Source organism: Falco biarmicus, chromosome 1 (genome assembly GCF_023638135.1).
Source record: "Falco biarmicus isolate bFalBia1 chromosome 1, bFalBia1.pri, whole genome shotgun sequence".
Lineage (NCBI taxonomy): Eukaryota > Metazoa > Chordata > Aves > Falconiformes > Falconidae > Falco > Falco biarmicus.
The window spans coordinates 100,545,947-100,565,391 of NC_079288.1; the positions used below are offsets into that span (position 1 = coordinate 100,545,947).

A 19,445-nucleotide genomic window follows, 5' to 3' on the forward strand; every position below is an offset into this window, starting at 1 on the left:
TATGCATACACCTTTTAAAAAAAAATCTGCAGAAATGCTGGCATGAAGGAGTTAATGTTATTCACTTGTATTTTAAATGTAGTATTAAGGAAATTAATATCCAGATTTATTCAATTTGTCTTAAAGCATATATTTTGAACTGTAAACTTCAGTGCACGATGATACATTTATACAGTAGTCCCTGCAGTTTTAAAATCTTTTGGACTTGTGCGTTCCAGGTGGAAAAAATTGGTGGCTGAATAGCCTGTTATGCAGAAGGCTGTAATAGTCTGTCTTGTAAAGACAAGTTTTCATGGTAAGCAGAAGAAATGGTAATAGCTAAGGATAGGTTTTATATTACCGTACAAAATGGAGGGCAGTAAAATCATACAGGGACTGGTGAATTTTTGCAATCCAGCAACAGTGTAATTGTTCTGTTTCTTAGGAAAAAATGCTGCTGAATTATGCTTCAATTCAGACAAAAGGAAAAGCAAACTTACTTAAGGTCTGTTGCTGATGTACATCTTCAAAAATATTTCGCCTGTGCTGTCCCGTAAGCAGACAAGCCATCAACTTAAACATTGACTATTACAAATTTGGATTTATTTGCCTTCCTTCTGTTGTATTTTCTATAATATCTTCTCAAGTTAGTACTGTAGTATTTAAGTCGGAAAGAACAGCTGTGGAAGGTAGTGTAAAATGCCAAACTGATATTAATCAGTTTCAGGTGTCATGTATTAGACTGAATTACACTTTAAAAGTGAGAGCTATTACTAGCTGCTAATGTGCGTTTTGGCACAGATTAAAAGGTGCCATAGACTATAACTGTTCAGAGTATTCCTTTGAGTGGTTTTTCCCACATGTGAAACTTGCTGCCTCTATTGAGGCTACTTGAGAGTTGGTTTTGTATAGAGTGATTTGAACAGAGTAAATCACTCTTGAAGTCCCAAAGGAAATAGTTTGCAGCTTCTTCAACTTTAATTCAAGGAATTTATAAATGGTAACAAAGTGTATTGAATAAGGGAAAAGGTTTCTTTCTCAAAGAACAGCAGTAGGATGAGGAGAAAAATTGGAAGTGAGAATTGCTTTCAGTTTCTAAGTAAAAAAGTTTAAATTGTGTTAAATGTTTTGTTATACTGTGTTCTTTTTGTTATTAAACTACTGCCTGGCAAATGATTTTCAGTAAGCAGGCAGAGATAGTTTGAGATTGCTTTAGAAGACATCAGGATTGATAGTAAACTTGAACGTTAACAAAACTATAATTGAAATAGACACAGGTAATAATATTGTAATGGGGAGAGAAAAATGAGAAGTTTAGAAAAGGGCAGTAGAAGGTGGTTGTGTCTGCTGTGCTCATACTATCCTTTATTGCATGCTGTAATCCTACAAACTATATTAATAGTAGGAGTATGTCAGTGTTTGCAGAGTTGGAGTAGAAGTTAACTGCTTCAGACAGTAATGTAGAACATAGTAACATTGGAGCCTCCTTCATTATTTTATTTTTTCTCCCCCAAAGCATGGGAGCTTTTCTTAAATGACTTAGTTGAATGGTGAGTTCCAGAAAATGAAAAATGAAATACAGTCATTTTCAGTTGTGTAATTTTGAGATTTATTGGTGTGAGGTATCAGAAGAGAGTCAAAATAATATAATACCCTGTGTTCAGCCTGAGTGTTCTGTGGCCTGTTGCTTCATCTGTTTGGGGGGATGTTTGTTCACATTTTGATGCATTTTATGGAAATAGATTATGGAAATTACAACACTGGAAATGAGAAACTGTAGGAGAATGTACATATAATATACCAAAGAAATACAGATTCTGATTTGCTTAAGCAAATACAGCTTTATTAAATTGACTTTATATGCATTTATTTACAAAATGTATGACATTTAGAAGTATCTTCTAGCTAATACTTCTGAGTAAATTTGAGTTACTTGAAAACTTACCCATTTAGAAAAGTAAAATTCATTGTCGTGAAAGACTAAGCTTGAGTAATGTTGTTTTTGTTTTTACTTTCTAACTTGTTGTCTTTTGCAGGTGGGAGGTATCAACTAGAAATAAAAATTCCAGAAACATATCCGTTTAATCCTCCTAAGGTACTGTAAACACTTTTTTTGAGTAGAATAATTTGGCTAACAAGTTGGTTTTGAGTATTCTTATTGATTTGCTTGCATGTATAGCCTCTTCGTAGTACCCGTGTTCCATTTTTCTTTTATTCTCTAGAAAGGCATTGGAGCTGTCCTATTTAGGTAGAAATAATGCAGAATGAATAGCTGTGTCCGATCAGAAGTACACTCTGATTATTCCTAGAAGTACAAACTGGCAAATTCTGGGGAGGAGCTTGTGCCTTATTATTGACCCTCAAGTAATTTCTTTTGGCAAGAGAAATACAGTTTTCAAATAGCCATAGTCTCTACATGAAGTAAAACTGCCTTCCCTCCCCCTCAGTATCGTTGAAGAAATGCTGTAATAGATAAATATTGATTCTTTTAATTTCTTGGGCTCCATAACTTATATTTAGTAGTCTTGGCTGTAACCTACCAAGTTTCTACTAATAATGAAGTAGTGAGGTGTACAGTTGTGTGACTTGAACCAATAGAGAAATATAATGGTCTTACTGCAACTCCATTGAAGGTTTGTATAAAACTTGTGATTCTGCTTCTATTCTAAATGGATCAATCTGAACAGTGCTCTCTCCAGCCACGTGCAGTGGCAACTGTATATTCCCATGTCCTGATTGAGTGCACTCTTCAGTGGCTTCTGATGAATCAGCAGACTCCTGAGTTGTCTGACGCTGCTTCTTGATTGGTTTTCCGTTTGCCTGAAAGATGTCTTTGAACTATGAATGTGTCCTAGATACTGATTATTTTCACCCTGGTATGTAATACTGGGAAGAAACTAGAGAAGAGGAGGAAGGGAGAAGTGCCAGTAGCTCGTAGCTCCTTGGCTTTTGTCCTTTGAATGACTTGCTTGAGGCTAGAGTGAAAGAAAGTCCTAATGAAATATCCGTTGGTTTCAGTTCTTTCATCTGCATGTGTTCTGGAGGGAGCTAAAATAAGGAGAACTGAAACAGTTCGTAGATGCTGAAAGATGGGTCTGTGGACCATGGTTTAGTTGCTGCTTTAGGGTTTGGTGGTTTCCGTTTCTGAAGTTTATAGACAGCTGTTAGAAGCTCAGTGCACTGTAGCATAGTACTGCTGAGTCTGGAGTCTTGAATTGGAGGCCTTTTTGCTTTGTGTCTAGCCCTGCCTTTCATCCGAAGGATTTCTTTATCTCGTTCAGTATGTGCTTTGACAGCCATTGTTACCCGTCATTCACTATGAGAAATTACCTAGTATTTACATGGCTTTTTATGTTTTTCAGAGTGGTGATCTCTGATTTTCTGTGCTGAAAAGCAAAACTGTTATGGTCTTGCCAATTTATACACCATGATTGCACTGATTTTATTATAGCCCTGGATGTACAGTCTTTTGCTGTAGTGCCTGACAAATAATGTGTTCTCTGCACTGAATTGCTTGCAGATCAGGGGCAAAGTTGAAAGTTCTGTGCTGCATGTAAGATGTTTGTGAAGAGTTTTGGGTTGAGGAGGTAGAAATGAGAAACAGAGATAGGTCAAAGTCACTAGAAGGCAGTTAAAGTGCAACTTGAAATGAGGTGTTTGAAGAAAATGAAGGAGAAATTTCTAAAGGTGTGTATATATTCCTTTCGGAGGACAGCTTTGGGTTTTGAGACTCTTAAAAGAAAATGCTGCTTTTAACTCTGTCTTTAAAAAAAACCAAAATGAAACTGATTTTATTTATGCTTTATGAGCATGCATACACTTGATTTTACTGAAAAAATGTGCACATGATCAATGAATGAATGCCAGGACTTGATACTTTCAACAGCAAAGAAGAATAATTGTAACTTAATTAAGGTTTAGTTGTTTGAAGAGGTTTCTGTGTATGGGTAATGAGACTGTTGTAGAAGTGGTGGCATCCGCCAAGGAAATTTTTTGTAATTCTTCTGTAGCTACCAGCAATTTAGCTGAACGGTGAGATCCCATGCCTACGTTAAGAGTTTAGGGACTTGTCTCACTTTGTAAATGCTAGAAAGTCCATTTTTAAGTCTGTATTTGACAGTCTGCTTATGTTGAAACACTGATACTACTGGAGGATATTTCTAAACAGCTTTGTGTGATGCAGGGATATACACACATATGACAGTGTATGTAAAAGCAGTTAGGGATGAATTTGATGTCCATTATGTTTTTGAGTAAAGTAAGGTGCTGTCTAACAAATGGCCTTGCAAACTTGAAGCCTCCTGAAATAAGTGGTATCATATGCCTTATTTCTGGTTTTTAGCTTGCTATGTCCTAAATTAGCATTTATTTATAACATTATTAGGAATAGTGTATTTTAAATGTTTACTTAATATACTGCATTTAATAACCATTTTTGGTTTTTAAAATTGTCTTGTTTTGTAGGTGCGGTTTATCACCAAAATATGGCATCCTAATATTAGCTCAGTCACTGGGGCCATTTGTTTGGATATTCTGAAAGATCAATGGTAAGATTCCATATGGATTTAAATGTGCAAAATCAAATACTCCAGTGTCCTGGATAGGAAGCAACAGCTTATGTTGCTTTTTCGCTTTGTATTTGTTTTTTGAGATGTTCTTAAAGCTTACAATACTTCACTGTAGTATTTTGAGTTGAAAAGATGCAAATGAAACGATTGCGTGGTGATTTTTGGAAAGTACTGAGTAGATATTATATGCATAGAGAGCTTTTCCAAAAATGTTTACACTAGGGTTTGGGTAAACACTTCATTGTTGTTGTTCTGGGTGTTTTTGTAGGAGTTATTTTTTTATTGTTGTTTATGTAGTTCTTTTCCATTAACAAATGCTACTTACTGCCTTCTGAATTTTGTCCTTTCAGCTTCCAGAGGTGTAAGCAGAAAAAACCCCAAGTGCTTATCTTCATTATCATTCTTGCCTTCTGCTTCCAAATAAAATTAGTTCTGAGAGAGCTAAAACAATGTGTGAAGTGAGTCTGGGAGTATAAAAGGTAACAGGTCAGCAATAGAAAAGGGAGAAGAAGAGACTGGCTGTACTGATTCTGTCTCATGGTTGTCACTGATAATACTGATCATTTGCACCTCTGTAAATCTTTTGACTTTTAGTTGCTGGTCAGTTGCTGTCTTTTGATTACTTGTTACTGAAAAAGTTTTAATAGCCAAATCTGTGGAATAGACCTGTAAATGTCCAAACTGTAACAGCTGAAGTCATTGTTCATTTGTTTTTCCAAGGATTGACTTCATGTGGTTTGAAGGTCCTATGCACCAATTATAATGATAGACATGGTATCTAACATGAATGGAATTAATCTTTGTTATTTTCTTCCATGTCTCCCCCAAAAGAATAGGACTGTAATTCCCCACCAGATGATATCACTATCTAATCTGTACAAGCTGCAAATGCTTGTAAATTCAACAACTTCATCAAGACTGCTATTGGCCAAGCAGACATCAGTTGGGTTTGAAAGAGAAACTCTAGGGCAGAAAGCTTGAGCTGAGGTCTTGCAAGGTGACTCATCCAGTGTATTGATCTTCTACAGAGTGAGAAGATTATGCAAATCATGTGGCATAGGATAGTGTAAATTACTAAAACAATTTCATAATAATCGTAAGCTGTTGCCTTTTTCTGGAACTGAATGTTTTGTCTTATAGTCTTGGAGCACTTGATGTTCTTTCAGGTAGTAGAATTTTCAATATACATGCCATGGTACGTGGTGTGATTTTTATCAGTAAAGCCAGTGCACTTTTGTACCTGCACCTAGTTATTCATACTACCCTACAGTTCTACTGGAGATTAATGACTCTTTAACTGTGCAAGTTCGGTTTCCTGGGAGATTGTACTCTAAACTCAATTATTTTTAAACAATTGAGATTTGGAAAGGAAGAACAGGAGAGGACATTTGACTTGTGTTCTTGTAGTCTTTGAAATTTAGATCTTGTACAGATAACTTAATTCTGTGTCTTGGTTCTGCCTGACAAAAAAAAAAAAGTTAATACCTTTTCTCACCAAGATTTGTATGTAAAATAAGAGTATTGGAACAAGATCTTGCCTTCTGTGTATTTAAACCAGCTGGCACAGGGAGCATGAATATTATGCCACTTATATACTGTTAAACATTTCCTTTGAAACACTGTCTTCATTTGGAAACTCTAAGAAAAGAATTTCACAGAATTTGTTGCTGGTGGTGGGAGGCTTCCTATACAATATAATCCTGTTTTCAAATGATTATTAATGTAGTGATCCCTTCATTTTCTAGTGGTGTTCTTGGTAAGTTTTGTTTTTTTCAATTGTAGGATGGTAAATGAAAATCACTTGACATTGTTGAAGTGCTTGGAAAGCTTCAGGTCCTTTGGAGAAAACTGTTGTGGCTACTTCCATCCTTTCTTGTTTGAAGAATTTCAGTATTGTGATAAGAATTTTTTTATGAGTAGCTTCCTAAAACTTCCTGAGCCACATGAATGGTTAATATTATTTAAACAGTTTGTTTATTGTTATTCCATATATGCTGTTTACACTGAGAAATGCCCACATGACCGTGTGAGTTTTCTGCATATGTAGGTTGGACAGTGGTTTGAATAAAATGATAGCTTCATTAGAAAGCAAACAAAGAACCCAAGCAACACCCCCTCAACCTGGATAATTTAATATTTGATGGATTTCACCAGGTATTGAAAGGTAAATGGGGCAAATGCGATTCTGAAATATTCTAATGGCTGTGTTCTTAGAAAATGTATTTAGCTTCACAGTCTCTCTTGTCAAATCTTTTAGTAACAAGCTCTGTTTCTGAAGTGCCGCTTCATTGACTTGTAATGCTCTTAACTGAATAATGCTGCTCTTGTTGCTGTGTTCAAATGTAAGTCTCAAATTCCTATGCATATCTATGTCTTTCAGTGGGGTCAGTGGGAGTTGAGGGACAGAATTTGGGCCTGTGGGACTTAGTGGGATTTCTTAAAGAGTTAATAAACTGATAAAATACACATTTATATGGTGAATACAAATACAAAGATTTTAATGTGTTTGTACAGTTTACAAAAAAGTCCCTTTCCTACTCACCCATGCTATGATAATGATTTTCTATTTTAATGAGCGTATTTAAGGTATTGTTCTGCATATTGGCAGGAGGTTTTATCAGTTTGCAAAGTAATGCCTTTAAATGATTCTTTTTTTTTATAAGTCTAATGGTATTCTTTCTCCCCACGCTATATGCTTGATGCTGAAACTCTTTGCAGCTGTGGATTTTCATCACGTTTAGATTTGTAAATACCTGTTATGCCGGTTTGTTTGCAAAACAGCTACTGTTGGCTGGTTGAATTAAAATAGGAGTATGATTTTGTAGGAGTACTGTTTATGCTGATCTGGTATGACTTTTGTTATGTGGTTTCATTTACTGTAGCCTATATTTATCTTCCAGGTTAGTATTCTGTCTCAAAATTTTATACTTGGATATAAAATATATCTAGTGATGTTCATTGAAACCTGAGAACTAAATTACTTGAAAGCAGTTCTGCATAAATCCCTTGAGCAGTGATCACGAAGTGATTGTGTTTTGTCTGTGTGTATGGCTACAAAAAACTCTTGGCTCTTGTGGTTTTGACAGTCTGTCCTGGTTTTGGCTGGGATAGAGTTAATTTTCTTCCTAGTAGCTGGTACAGTGCTGTGTTTTGGATTTAGTGTGAGAATAATGTTGATAACACACTGATGGTTTAGTTGTTGCTGAGCAGTGCTTACTCTTAAGACAAGGCCTTTTCAGTTTCCCATGCTCTGCCGCTGAGGAGATGCACAAGAAGCCAGGAGGGAGCAGAGCTGCGACAGCTGACCCGAACTAGCCAAAGGGATATTCCATACCATAGAATGTCATGCTTGGTGTATAAAGTGGGGGGAGTTGGCCGGGGGCTGCTGATCGCTGCTTGGGGACTGGCACCCATCGGTCAGTGGGTGGTGAGCAACTGTACTGTGCATCACTTGTTTTTCTTGGGTTTTATTTGTGTCTCTTTTTGTTGTCTCCTTTTTCATTCTTTCTTACTTTACTTCAAGCTGTTCTTACTTAACCCACAGGTTTTACCTTTTTCTGATTCTTCTCCCCACTGGGGCAGGGGGTGGAGAGCAAGGGGAGTGAGCATGCAACCGTTTGGTATTTAGTTGCAGGCTGTGGTTTAAACTGTGACACAGTCAAAATAAAAATTAATAAGAATATCTTTTTCATACTGGCTGTACTGGAGGATTCATGCTTCAGCTTTAGTTGAGATGCAGAGATTATTATTTTTAATAGATATATATTATATATATATAAAAAATAGATATATAATAAGCAACAGCCAGCTTGTTGTAATAAAATTTTCTTGGGTATCTGAACCTGCTGGTTTTTGTTCAGGGTGTTTGAGCCTGAACTTCCTTAAAGCTTTGAGAAAAATGCAGAGAATATTAGTATTGTTTGAGGGAACTCTTCAGTGAGTAGGCTGTCTTCCCCACCCCAGCACTATGTCAAAGCTATTCTATTATTATTTTTCTTTCCCTAACGGGTGCCCATTCTTGTATTTCTCCTGTAAATAGTAACTATACAACAGGCTTCCACTCAAAGGCTTTATTCTTTTCCTCCCTTCTTCCAGATTCCATAAACCTTTGGTACAAGTTCCCAGAGCTTTTCTCTTGGATTAACAAGCTTAGTTATTTTACAAATAGAATAAATATTGCAGACTGTATTTAAATAATAAACTGTTCTCAGTAGCCATGTTTGTTGACAGAGTGGAGCACCAATGTGCTGGCTGCAGCTGTTCCTGCTGTTCTGCTGGGTTACCTCTCCGAGTAACCGGCAAGGTTGTTTCCAGATAGACATGTACAGAACATAAGTAAAAACATGCTAAATGGAAAATCACTTAGCCTTTAAATATGAAGAAGAAAAATTGGCAGTGTTTCATAATCTTCTTTAGGACTCTTTCAGCTTGTTTGAAAGGTAAGAGATTTCTTACCTCAGGCATGCTGGGTCCAGCTGGCTTGCTGTGCTTCTTAAGATTATCACTATATTAACCCAAACTAGGGGTGCTCTTTTTTTAATGGAAATGCCCCAGGATATTACCTTAAAAAAAAAAAAAAAAAGTGTAGGCGAATAAAACATCTATCAGCTTTCTTTGTTCTGGTTCAGTCCAGGTTTCCCTTGCTGTTTAACAAATGTAATGCCTATAGAAAGCCTTGGTTTTGGATAGGATCTCTGGGTGGAGGCTCCTAGTTTGAAGTTCTCAGAGGGACAGTGCTTCCCTGTAGTGAGCTCTCCGCAGCTCACTGGTAGATGTTACTGGTCTTTCCTCGCATTTTGTAGGTGTCAAACTTGCAAGCCTGCATAGCGGCTAGGCGGCAGCATTTTGAAATGGGGGTGGGAGTCAAGGGTTATTGTAAACCTTAGGAGAAAACGGGGGCCTGTGCTGTCATATGCAAGGCAAATAGGGTGTTGGGATGTAGAAAGTTTTACCTGCAAAACTCATGATACAAGCTGTCTGCTTTTTATTTATGATTGGTCAGGCTTCCACTGGAGTAGTGTCTTCACTTTGACTGTTGTATTCCAAGGAAGATGGGAACCATGGGAAAAATCCAAAGTGAAGTAAAAAGAATGATGGTCTAAGCAAATACAACCTGCAGTGAAAGTTTGGAAAGCCATTTTAGTATGCAGAATATCCAGCATGGCGAAACAACTAAAATAGATTTTCAGAAAAAATCTTGTGAGGCTCCAGTTAAAAACAGATTAGACAGAAGTCTGACAGGAGTGAAACCAAACCTTGCCTTTGGCAAGGAGGAGAGAAAAAAACCTAAACCCCGAGCATGCAGCTAGCTTGGGTTACCAAAGGGGATTGGTTGAACTCCATGAGATGTTGCACATAAATCCACACCTAGAAATAAACTTCAAATGTGAGAAGAGCTGGAAATCTATTTTTTTCAGGATTCTATTCTAGAAAAAATAAACCCTTGAGGAGCACTAGAAAATGTTAAAGGCATGTATTTTTCCACTGGAAGTTCATTTTAAGGAGAATACAACTCTTCCACTCCCCGCCCCCCCCCCCCCCAGCACATTCTTCTCAGCTTGTGAGGACGTTGTCTGGGGGTATGTGTTGGGTTTTTAGTTTTGTGTCACTATCAGCCCAGATTCTCCTCCAAAACTGGTGATGAGAATTGGTTTTGCTTTTTGCTGATGAGGAACATGTCTTGTCTTACTAGTGTCTATACACATAGTTCTGGGCAGTCATCTCCATTCACTTTATTCTCCCAAAATAAGGTAATGGGAAGGAAGAAGAGCTTTTTAAGGTACTTGGGAAATGAGAATCTATTTTTAGCTGTCCCTCCAGTTTCTTCTGGGAATTTTCATTTATGTCTGAAAACTTAAGACTAAGCTACTTAGAAAATAACAAGCCTTTCTTACTTTCTTTGATGTGGAAAACTAATTGGTGTCCTAAAGGTAGAAAATATTATATGAGTATACAATAGTTGTATGAAATATGTCAGATTTTTTTACCATTAATCGCAAACTTTAATTTCCTTTTGTCAATACTGACAGCAGGTGAAGCTGTAACAGGTTTTCTTTTATGATTTGAGGGCTTACTTCTTTAAATATTTCTGTCCAGTGAAGACTTTGTCTTTTTATGCATGAGATGTGAAAGCCACTTTGAGACATGGGACTTGAAAATAAGTTGTAAACTACATTTTTAAACCTTTCTACGTATGTAACTAAACTTGTCTTGTCTATAACCTTATTATTTTGGAGTTTTGAGTTTTCTGAGCATATAGCCATCTGCATATCCAAATGGATGAGGTATTTATTTATACTACTCATTTTGAAATTGGAATGTCAGAACAGAAGTTCACGTCTCAGTATGCTATATATAAAAATCTACAAACATAACAGATGAACAGGGCTGAAAGGGCCTAGCAGCTTGGAAAGCCAGAGCCAGCTAGAGCCAGCGCAGAACTTGTGTTCTAGACATCCATGGCAAATTTGGTCCTTAGTAATGCCCTCTGCTCCCCAAGGTATCTTTTCCACTCCTAGAAGATACAGCATAAATGGAAGTAAATTGCATGTAAAAGCAATGCAAGGGGCCACAACCCCTTTCCTGTCGTCTTCTCTACTTTAAATAATGGCAGTGTTTTCAGATGTTTCTAAAGTAGAAGGATTTCTGTAAAAGAAGGTGCAGAACAGCTTGCATTTTTTGAAGGTTATTGTGGTATTAGTTATAGCTGATAGATATTTCGTGTTAAGTCTATCTTTAAAACTCCACTAACTAGCATAATAGAATTCCTTAACTGGGAAAAAATACTTGAGCTTTTATAGTGTGTATTGTTGATGTGGTAGTTCCTCAAATTCACTGCATAAAAATAAAAAGGGTTAAATCCATTTGAGCATAGTAATGCCTGAAAGACTTAGCATTCTGTGGCACCTGAATGCCAAAATAGTAAACATGTTGCATTACACTCATTTGGTATTAGCAGAGACCACTGTGAACTGTCATCAATGCATACATTAAATAGATTAATTTCAAGACTGTATAAACCAATAAGGATTGCAAAGAACAGAAATTACGAGAGTAAAATAGCATAGGTACATGTAAAGCAAAAATATTGCTATGTTATTTCACTGAAGTTTTTGTGTGTGTGATTTAGGTGTGGAAAAACAAGATGTTTATTACTCTTTAGTTTACTGTGTTAACCAGGCTGTCATCACACAACTGAGGGTATGTTTCAGTGACTAGGTGTTCTTCATCTGATTAAATATGATCTTAGTAGTTAATCCCCAGCTTTGTGATTTAAAGAAACATTCTTTGGCTTGGAACCTGAAATACTTAAATTTAACTGGAAGAGAATCTGAAATTTGGGAGGTGTGGTGGGGTGGTGTGCAAGGGTGGAGTTTAGTTATTAAGTAGTAGGTTTGGAAAAGGAGAATTATATGTAGAATTCAGATCTAAAAGCATGAGGGTTTTTTGAAGATTTAAGCCTCCAAAGTTCAGCTTGAGGGACTTGAAGCTGATGTAGCAGTTGGAATGAGACAATATGTGCTAATTAAAATCTCTGTCACTTGGGATGTTTCTCACTTGCGTTTTGATGTAGAACACTGCACTGTTAAAACTCAGTGATGATTATCAAGCTAAAAAAAAAGTTTCTAGGAAAAAATCTTCTAGAATTAGAAACAATTAGGGAAGAAATGCCATATTTGAATAGTTAGTGGCATAGCAGGAAAGCTGTAAATGTAATCGTCTAGGAATATAATATTGACGTGTCACAGATGTACCTCCGTTTTACAAGCATCTATTCTTTGTTCATCTGCATACTGTACTGGAGTATCTCAATACAATGCCTTGGTACTAGAAAATACATAAATTACTGGAAAATACATATATTTCTGAAATGTGAAACTGGGAATAGACTTGCAAACTTGTTTCCTTTGTATCTGGATGTTCTGGTCAAACTGTTCCACACCTACTCTAACAGACTCCCTGTGTTTACTTTCAGTCTTCTGAAAAGAAGAAACCATTTTCTGTTGACTGAAACTTGAATGGTTTGTCTGTAAGAAACTGGATGCCTACATTTCACAACTTTCCTCTGACATTTCATGTGCCATAACCATTTTGCTCAAATCTAAGATGTCACATTTACCCACTTACCTTTCTACTAGTACTTAAGCAGAGTAAGCAGTTCTGTGTTTTGGCTTGAACATCTGTCTGTGCCTTCCCCACAGCAATTAAGAGCTACTGAACTCGTTCAAATCCACTGAAATACTGAACTTTCACAGATTCACTGGGGTCTTTATTTGGTTTCCAGTGTGTGCCTGCTGAAATGGTAGATCAGAGAGAGTACTCGTGGTCAAAATCTAATTAATCTGTGTATTTAAAATGTTACAGCTTTCCAGATTTACAGTGTATAACAATTTCATACCTCTACTTTTACTATATTATGGAAGTCTTTTGCTCTAGGTATACTTCTGAAATCAAGATAAATTATGAGATCTTGGAACTTTAGAAGTTCCAACTCTAGAACTACGCTACCTTCAACAGGGTTCTTTCACAGGGGCAAAAGAGTGACTTTACAGCATCATCATGACTACAGGATGTTTTCCTGCTTCTGACAGTCATGTCAGGTTGAAATGAGAGGAAGCTGAGATAATATTTTCAACTGCACATTCTGTAATAGCCAAACCCTTTTATTATAGTAGTAATTCACTATGTAAATGGTTGAATTTTGTTGAAAAAAAAAAATAAAATCGTATTAAAACTGATCAGTGCAGAAGATATCTAGTATATAAAATTATTTATCTGTTACAAGTATTTAAAACACAGGTCGCTATTTCTGTATATGCTATTTTGCTATGAAGAATGCCAGCAGAGGGAGCACACGTGGGCTACCAGTTCAGTACCTAGACCTTACATAAGGTGCTGTTACTGGTAGTAAGGAAGAATGACACCAACTTGAATTGCCTTTTTATTATTTTTTTTCATCTGAAAAAAATTCTGTTCAGTGGGCATGGTCAAATGTGTAGGTCAAGGACTGTATTGTCCAAAAGCATTGTTAATAAGAAAGTCCTCATTTAAAACCCTATTTAAATATATCTATTGAGTGGTATTGTAATACCTATAAGCCGCAGCAGTTTAAAGTTACTATTCTTAGACTATACAATCTGTACACATACTCTTGTGTCTTCTGTGATACTAGTACAGGAGCAAAGGTGAGTACAGGCTTGGGATTTGGTAAAGTCATTTTGAAATTTTTTTGTTTTAGGGCAGCAGCAATGACTCTAAGGACGGTGTTGTTATCACTGCAAGCGTTGTTGGCAGCTGCAGAACCAGATGATCCACAGGATGCAGTAGTGGCAAACCAGGTAAGATACTCGGTTGGCTGTGAATTTGTAACACTTCTGTAACCTTTGCTAACTCAAATTAGGTCCCAAACCTTGGGGGAGATAAAGATTTTGAAGAATTCATTGGAAATTTCCTTTACAACTAAGTGTGAGTTACTACAGTGTTTTGTGCTCTTTACTGTTTGGATTCCAGAGGAAGCAGCAGTTATTTTTCAGTGTCAGGAGGTTTATTTTGTTAGTTTTGTTCCTTATTTAGCTTGTCAGAAGTGTCAGGAGATAACAGCATAGTAAAATGAATTCCAGTACAACTTGCCTCTTAAAATTTAAGTCTTCTAGCGTAAGAAAAGCAATGTTGTTTAAATTAGTTTAAAATGTGTTTTAATTTGATGGCGTTCATTGGATTTGGTTTGGGATGTAACTCCTCTTCCAGATTAATATGAATATTGTTGAGCACTGTATTTGTTTAATGTCAAAATTTTATGAATAATGGCTTTACGTGAATTACTTTTGCCTGTTCTCTGAATGAAGCATCCTGTGTATTTTACCTTTGTAAGTACTTGGGATAACCGTTTTAGTCACTGGTTGAATTGGTATCAGTAGAATTCTATAATCACAGGGATCGTTACTTTTCAGACAGTAGCAATAACCTGTAAAAAGTAATACAATGTCAGTTGAGTCTTATGCCATACCAGGACTGACATGGTTCTGTTCAAAGTGTTGATGAAAGACAGGAACAGTCATTCCATAACTTAATAGTCCAACGGTTTTCAACAAAATTCCAAGTATGGCATGTTCTTTTCCTTCGTACTTGAGGGGGGGTAGGGGTGCAGGGAGGGAGAGAGAGAGAGAGAGTAAAGGCCTGGCTTCCCCATCGACTGCTAGTAAGGCTGTTAGTAGCAACAGAACAAAGCGAGTATAAGGTTCTTCCAGCATCCGTTTCATCTATATATCCTGGAAGTCAGGACCCTTCAGGGTAGGGTAACATGGTGTGTACTCCTTCCCTCTAAAAATCTCTGTGGGACGATAGGTTAGCGGTTTATCAAACCTGTTAGGATTTGGAGGGGAACACGGAAATCGGAGGTAGCCCATTGCAGGACTGGGTGGAGGAGAGCTGTTTGTTACTGCTATAGTCAGTAGTAAGTACAGAAGGGCTTGCGTGTGGGATTCTGCAGTACTGTAAGGCTGCTCTGAACAAATGTCCCTGAACAGTGCTGTCAGACTGAATTGCTCTGCGCAGGGAGCATTGTTGCAAAGGCCAGCAAGGCCACCAGGCATGTCCCTGCACTGGTTTTTCTTGCCAGATGCATGCACTTGCTGTCACATGCTATTAAACAAAACCACTTTTTCCCTTTTTACAAAGAACAAGAATAGCGTTTCCCTTTCTAGCCCTGATGGTAGAATTCTGTGGGGGAATCATAACAGTCTCTAGGAGCGCTTGAGCTGGAAAGAGTTTTTTCTCAGGCAAAGAACTTCATGAGGGTATGTGACCAGTGGGACTGTGGCATGGCTGATGTGGGGAGAATTCAGTTTCTCCTGTTCCCTGCAAATACCTGCATGAAAGCACCCAGTTCCTTCATATGTGTTTTATTTGGTGGTGGCATCCTTCTTAGTTTAGATTTGTTCTAACACTACCACCACCCAAAAAAAAAATTCCTTGTGAATTTGTTTATCCTCCATACTTATTTTTCATTATGTTAGTTTACTAAGCTATGTGTTAGACTACTAAGCTGTCCAGGTAAATGGCAGTGTCCTACAAGCTCTTGGGCTGAATCCCAGGGAGAGTTCCTGTTTGAATAACGGCAGCATTTTCAGACACCAGCTGTCTGGTGTCAAAACTACTTCAGTTAGTTGCTGGGTTTTTTTAAAGTACAGCAATTTTAACTATCTCAGATTCCTAACAGAGAGACATCAGTAAAAGGTGCCTTTAGGCTTTTCTCAATTCAGTGAGAAGCTAGATATTTACGGGTACCTAAGTAAAGGAGTTTTAATTATAGAACACTGACACCTAGTTCTGAATAAAATGCAGTTATGACTAATTCTTGCACTTCAGCTAGTTGCTTTTTATGCTTAGCAGTGTTCTCAAAAATATTTAAAAAATAAACAACTAAAACTGGGGGAAGATCTCTTAAGAGTAGAATATAGTGTGTCAGGATGCTACTGATGCTTAACTTACTCCTTCCTCTTTTCTAGTCATTAAAACCAAAGAAATTTATTACAGACTGCTGTACTTAGAACACACAGAGTTATTTCCAACAATAAATTGTCTCCCATGTTTGTTTTAATGCCATTAATAAACAGGTAGTAAATGTACAAATTACTTCATTTGGAGCAGAATTAGTGGGAGGTGTACAAAGCACACTGTGCAGTGTAGTTGTATGTGTAGGAGAGAGAAAATGAAATGTACAACGGTAAAAAGTACTGTTTTCACTTTGTCAGTGCTTTATAGACTTAATAGTTGTTTTCATGTATTAATAAAAAGCTTTGATAATCAGCCCTGTTTCTGTCCTTAAGTATACCTAAATATTTGAATAATAGATTTCCCGATATCTTGTCTTATTATTTAGTGCTAAAATTTATTATATATCTAGAGATGACAATACCTACGTTTTTCAAAAGTGTAATGATTAAGGGAAAGAGTCTTTTAAAAAAAAAATAGAAAAAAGCTTGATACTATGTATGAAAATTGCTAAAATGGGAAACTCATCTTGCTTTTCTTAAGTACAGTTTATGGCAGGTGACCTGCTTTCTTGGCTTTTGAGTTCTTGGTGCAGGCTGAAAATTCTCTGTGATAAGGTCTGTTCTGTTACTTGTTAGTGATGGGATTGGTGCAAAATAATATTTATGTACCGTGTGTCTTTTTTTTTTCTGGCAAATAATAGCTTGCATGGAAAGAGTTGAAGCTTCTTAGCTTTTTGCACCTGCTCACCCGTTTTTCAGCTCTTCTTTTGTCATGTACACTATCAATATCCTTATTCTCAGGAGGAAGCCTGGTAGTAAAATGTCAGCCCTGAGTGAGAAACTGTAGACCTACTTGAAGTGTATAAAACCGGGCATATTTTCAAGCGATTAAGAAAAACATTAGAATAGTATGCAGTTATGTACATTCAGGAGATGTTAACAGAGGGGTAATTTGTGCTCTGCCATGCTGAATGTAAATTTTCAGTAGCTGTGGTAAACATAGCTAATTTTCTTTTGATCAGTGCAATTGAGAGCAGTACCTGATTGTACACATGAAATACCTATTGTGTGTGATTTAACTTAAAGGCAAATGCATTAAGGCAAACGCTTGCATAGGTCTACTCTATGTGTAATCCTTACGTCCAAATTTCATTTCAAAAATAGCAGCATGATCAGTGTGAAACACTGTTGAAGATACTGTATAAAGAGTGATGGATTGCAATCTGCCACATCATCTTGCTTTTTGGTTGGATTGCTGAGTTGATTTAACTTTCTCCTTCTCCCCCTTCTCTCTTTTGTGTAGTACAAACAAAATCCAGAAATGTTTAAACAGACAGCTCGACTTTGGGCACATGTGTATGCTGGAGCACCAGTTTCTAGTCCAGAATACACCAAAAAAATAGAAAACCTTTGTGCTATGGGCTTTGATAGGGTAAGTATATATAACCTCAATATTTTTCAGTAGGGGCAGGGCAAGTATATGTATATAAATACAAGGAGTCAGTAGTATACTAAAGTAAGACTTGCTACATCCGTGACCTTTTGTAGGTCTAATCATTCTGTTTTGCTAATTATTTTTAAGGATCAGAGTTTTAAAATACTATGTTATGAGTAAATCTTGTGAGCTACCCCTGCCTTTTTGCAAACAATTTTTCTATAACTTCTTAGTTAAAATTGAGCAAATGGTAAACTAATGTTCTGATCAATCTGTGAATTTTCTTGCCACTTCTCAGAGCTGCAGGTTCACACACTGAAAAAAATCATTGCTTTTGTCTTTTCATTGCAGAATGCAGTAATAGTGGCCTTGTCTTCAAAATCATGGGATGTAGAGACTGCAACAGAATTACTCCTGAGTAACTGAGCCATGTAGAGAGAGCTGCTTCAGTAGTCCAGCTTGCCCCTTCTGGAGGAGCATCACCATCTGTTATTTTTAGGATTCTATATAGATTCTCTTTTAAAACTGGCACTCTTGCCTGATGATGCTGTCTAGGCACTATTGGAGACTGAAAAAAAACGCTCTGTAAATAAAGCTAATTAAACATCTGTGTAAATTTAAAAAGGGGAAATACTTTAATTTTTTTTCTTACTAAATATTGTAAAAATTCTTTGAGCTCAGCTAAGATAATGGGGGAAAAACATGCCTACTTTAGTGTTTAGCAGTGTGACGAAGACTAGCAGGAACTTGCTTCAGGATTTTGATTTAGTAATTCAGAAAGCAACATTTTTGAGTGTTAATCATCAGAATTGTTGGTGCCACTCATCACAGCTATCTTACTGTTTTTAACATGGATCCTATGTGCCTGTGGATTGACCTATATTTGCATGCTTGTACTTAATAGACATATTAGGTAGGGTCGCTGAAGAGAGCACCATTGAAATACTCGATTGTTCTTGTAACTTTTTTCCTGAAAGATTTTCAAGACTTACCCAAAGTTCCAAATGGTGACCTATTCAGAACCGGTTTCTTTCTAGCTTATTAATTGGGAAACCTGATTATCCTCTCCCTTACATCATACAGCTGAATATCCTCACTAAATTATGTTCCGTCATCTGTGGGTATTATGTGTGCCATTTACAGTAGTCTAGGCTCCCCTTTTAAAAAATATATTTTGAATTATCAGTAATGATTTTCATCTATCATGTTTTCTACACAACACAATCTTATAAAGAGTATGCCTCGATATAGCACAAAAAGATGGAGCTGGTTTTCTTTCCTTTTTTTTTGTCTTAAATAGATGTAAAATGTTCTTCAGTACATTCTGGATAATATGATTTCACTGGGTTTGAAGGAGGAAAAAGCTGATACTCTAGTGTACTGAGAATTAAAAATTTTTTTTCTTCGAGTACTTGATATGATGCAATCAGCTGTTTTTTGCAGCGGTTTTCTAGCTTTATTTTGGGCTTCGATTTAAGGATTGTTTACCAGGTACTTTAAAATTCATCCTTGCTTGCATTTTTCTCTAGTTGACACATGGAGGCTGTGTTGGTGTTTTCACTGTACATACTTCAAATGCACATAGAAGTAGAAGTGTGTTCTCAATTTAGCTTTCTTTTGGATTGATGTTTCTGATAAACAAGAACTGAAATCTTATCTTGGCTTGTACATACAGTCAGTCGTCTTATTCGTATTAAAATGACATTTCCTCCTGAGTGCAAAAGCTTGAAAATTATTAGTTTTGCAACTTCAAACACTAGTACATCTATTTAAAGAGAGCTGTAATGTCTTTTTGAATATGATGCTAACTTTTGAGAGTATATCTGACAAGGAAGTTCAGAGAAATCCTCAGACTAGAGAGTGTGGGGGTTGTGGATAATGGAGTACTGTATAAGTCATCTTTTCCATGACTCTGTTTTCTCCTAAACTGTGGATTAGCGGGGTGGGGAAATATATGTCTGTCTGGGG

At 36.7% G+C, this 19,445-nt stretch overlaps 1 protein-coding gene across 4 annotated transcripts in view; it reads left to right on the forward strand.

Annotated features, from left to right (window-relative positions):
- Nucleotides 1–19,192, forward strand: part of UBE2K (ubiquitin conjugating enzyme E2 K) — a 42,993-nt gene extending 23,801 nt beyond the window's left edge. For all 4 annotated transcript variants that reach the window (XM_056352436.1, XM_056352427.1, XM_056352454.1 and 1 more), the window contains 5 exons: nucleotides 2,016–2,074; nucleotides 4,444–4,526; nucleotides 13,786–13,885; nucleotides 17,346–17,474; nucleotides 17,829–19,192. In XM_056352436.1, the coding sequence (XP_056208411.1) occupies nucleotides 2,016–2,074; nucleotides 4,444–4,526; nucleotides 13,786–13,885; nucleotides 17,346–17,474; nucleotides 17,829–17,903 (446 nt within the window). In that variant the 3' untranslated portion in view covers nucleotides 17,904–19,192. The remainder of the gene's footprint in view (nucleotides 1–2,015; nucleotides 2,075–4,443; nucleotides 4,527–13,785; nucleotides 13,886–17,345; nucleotides 17,475–17,828) is intronic.
- Nucleotides 19,193–19,445: the final 253 nt, after the last annotated feature.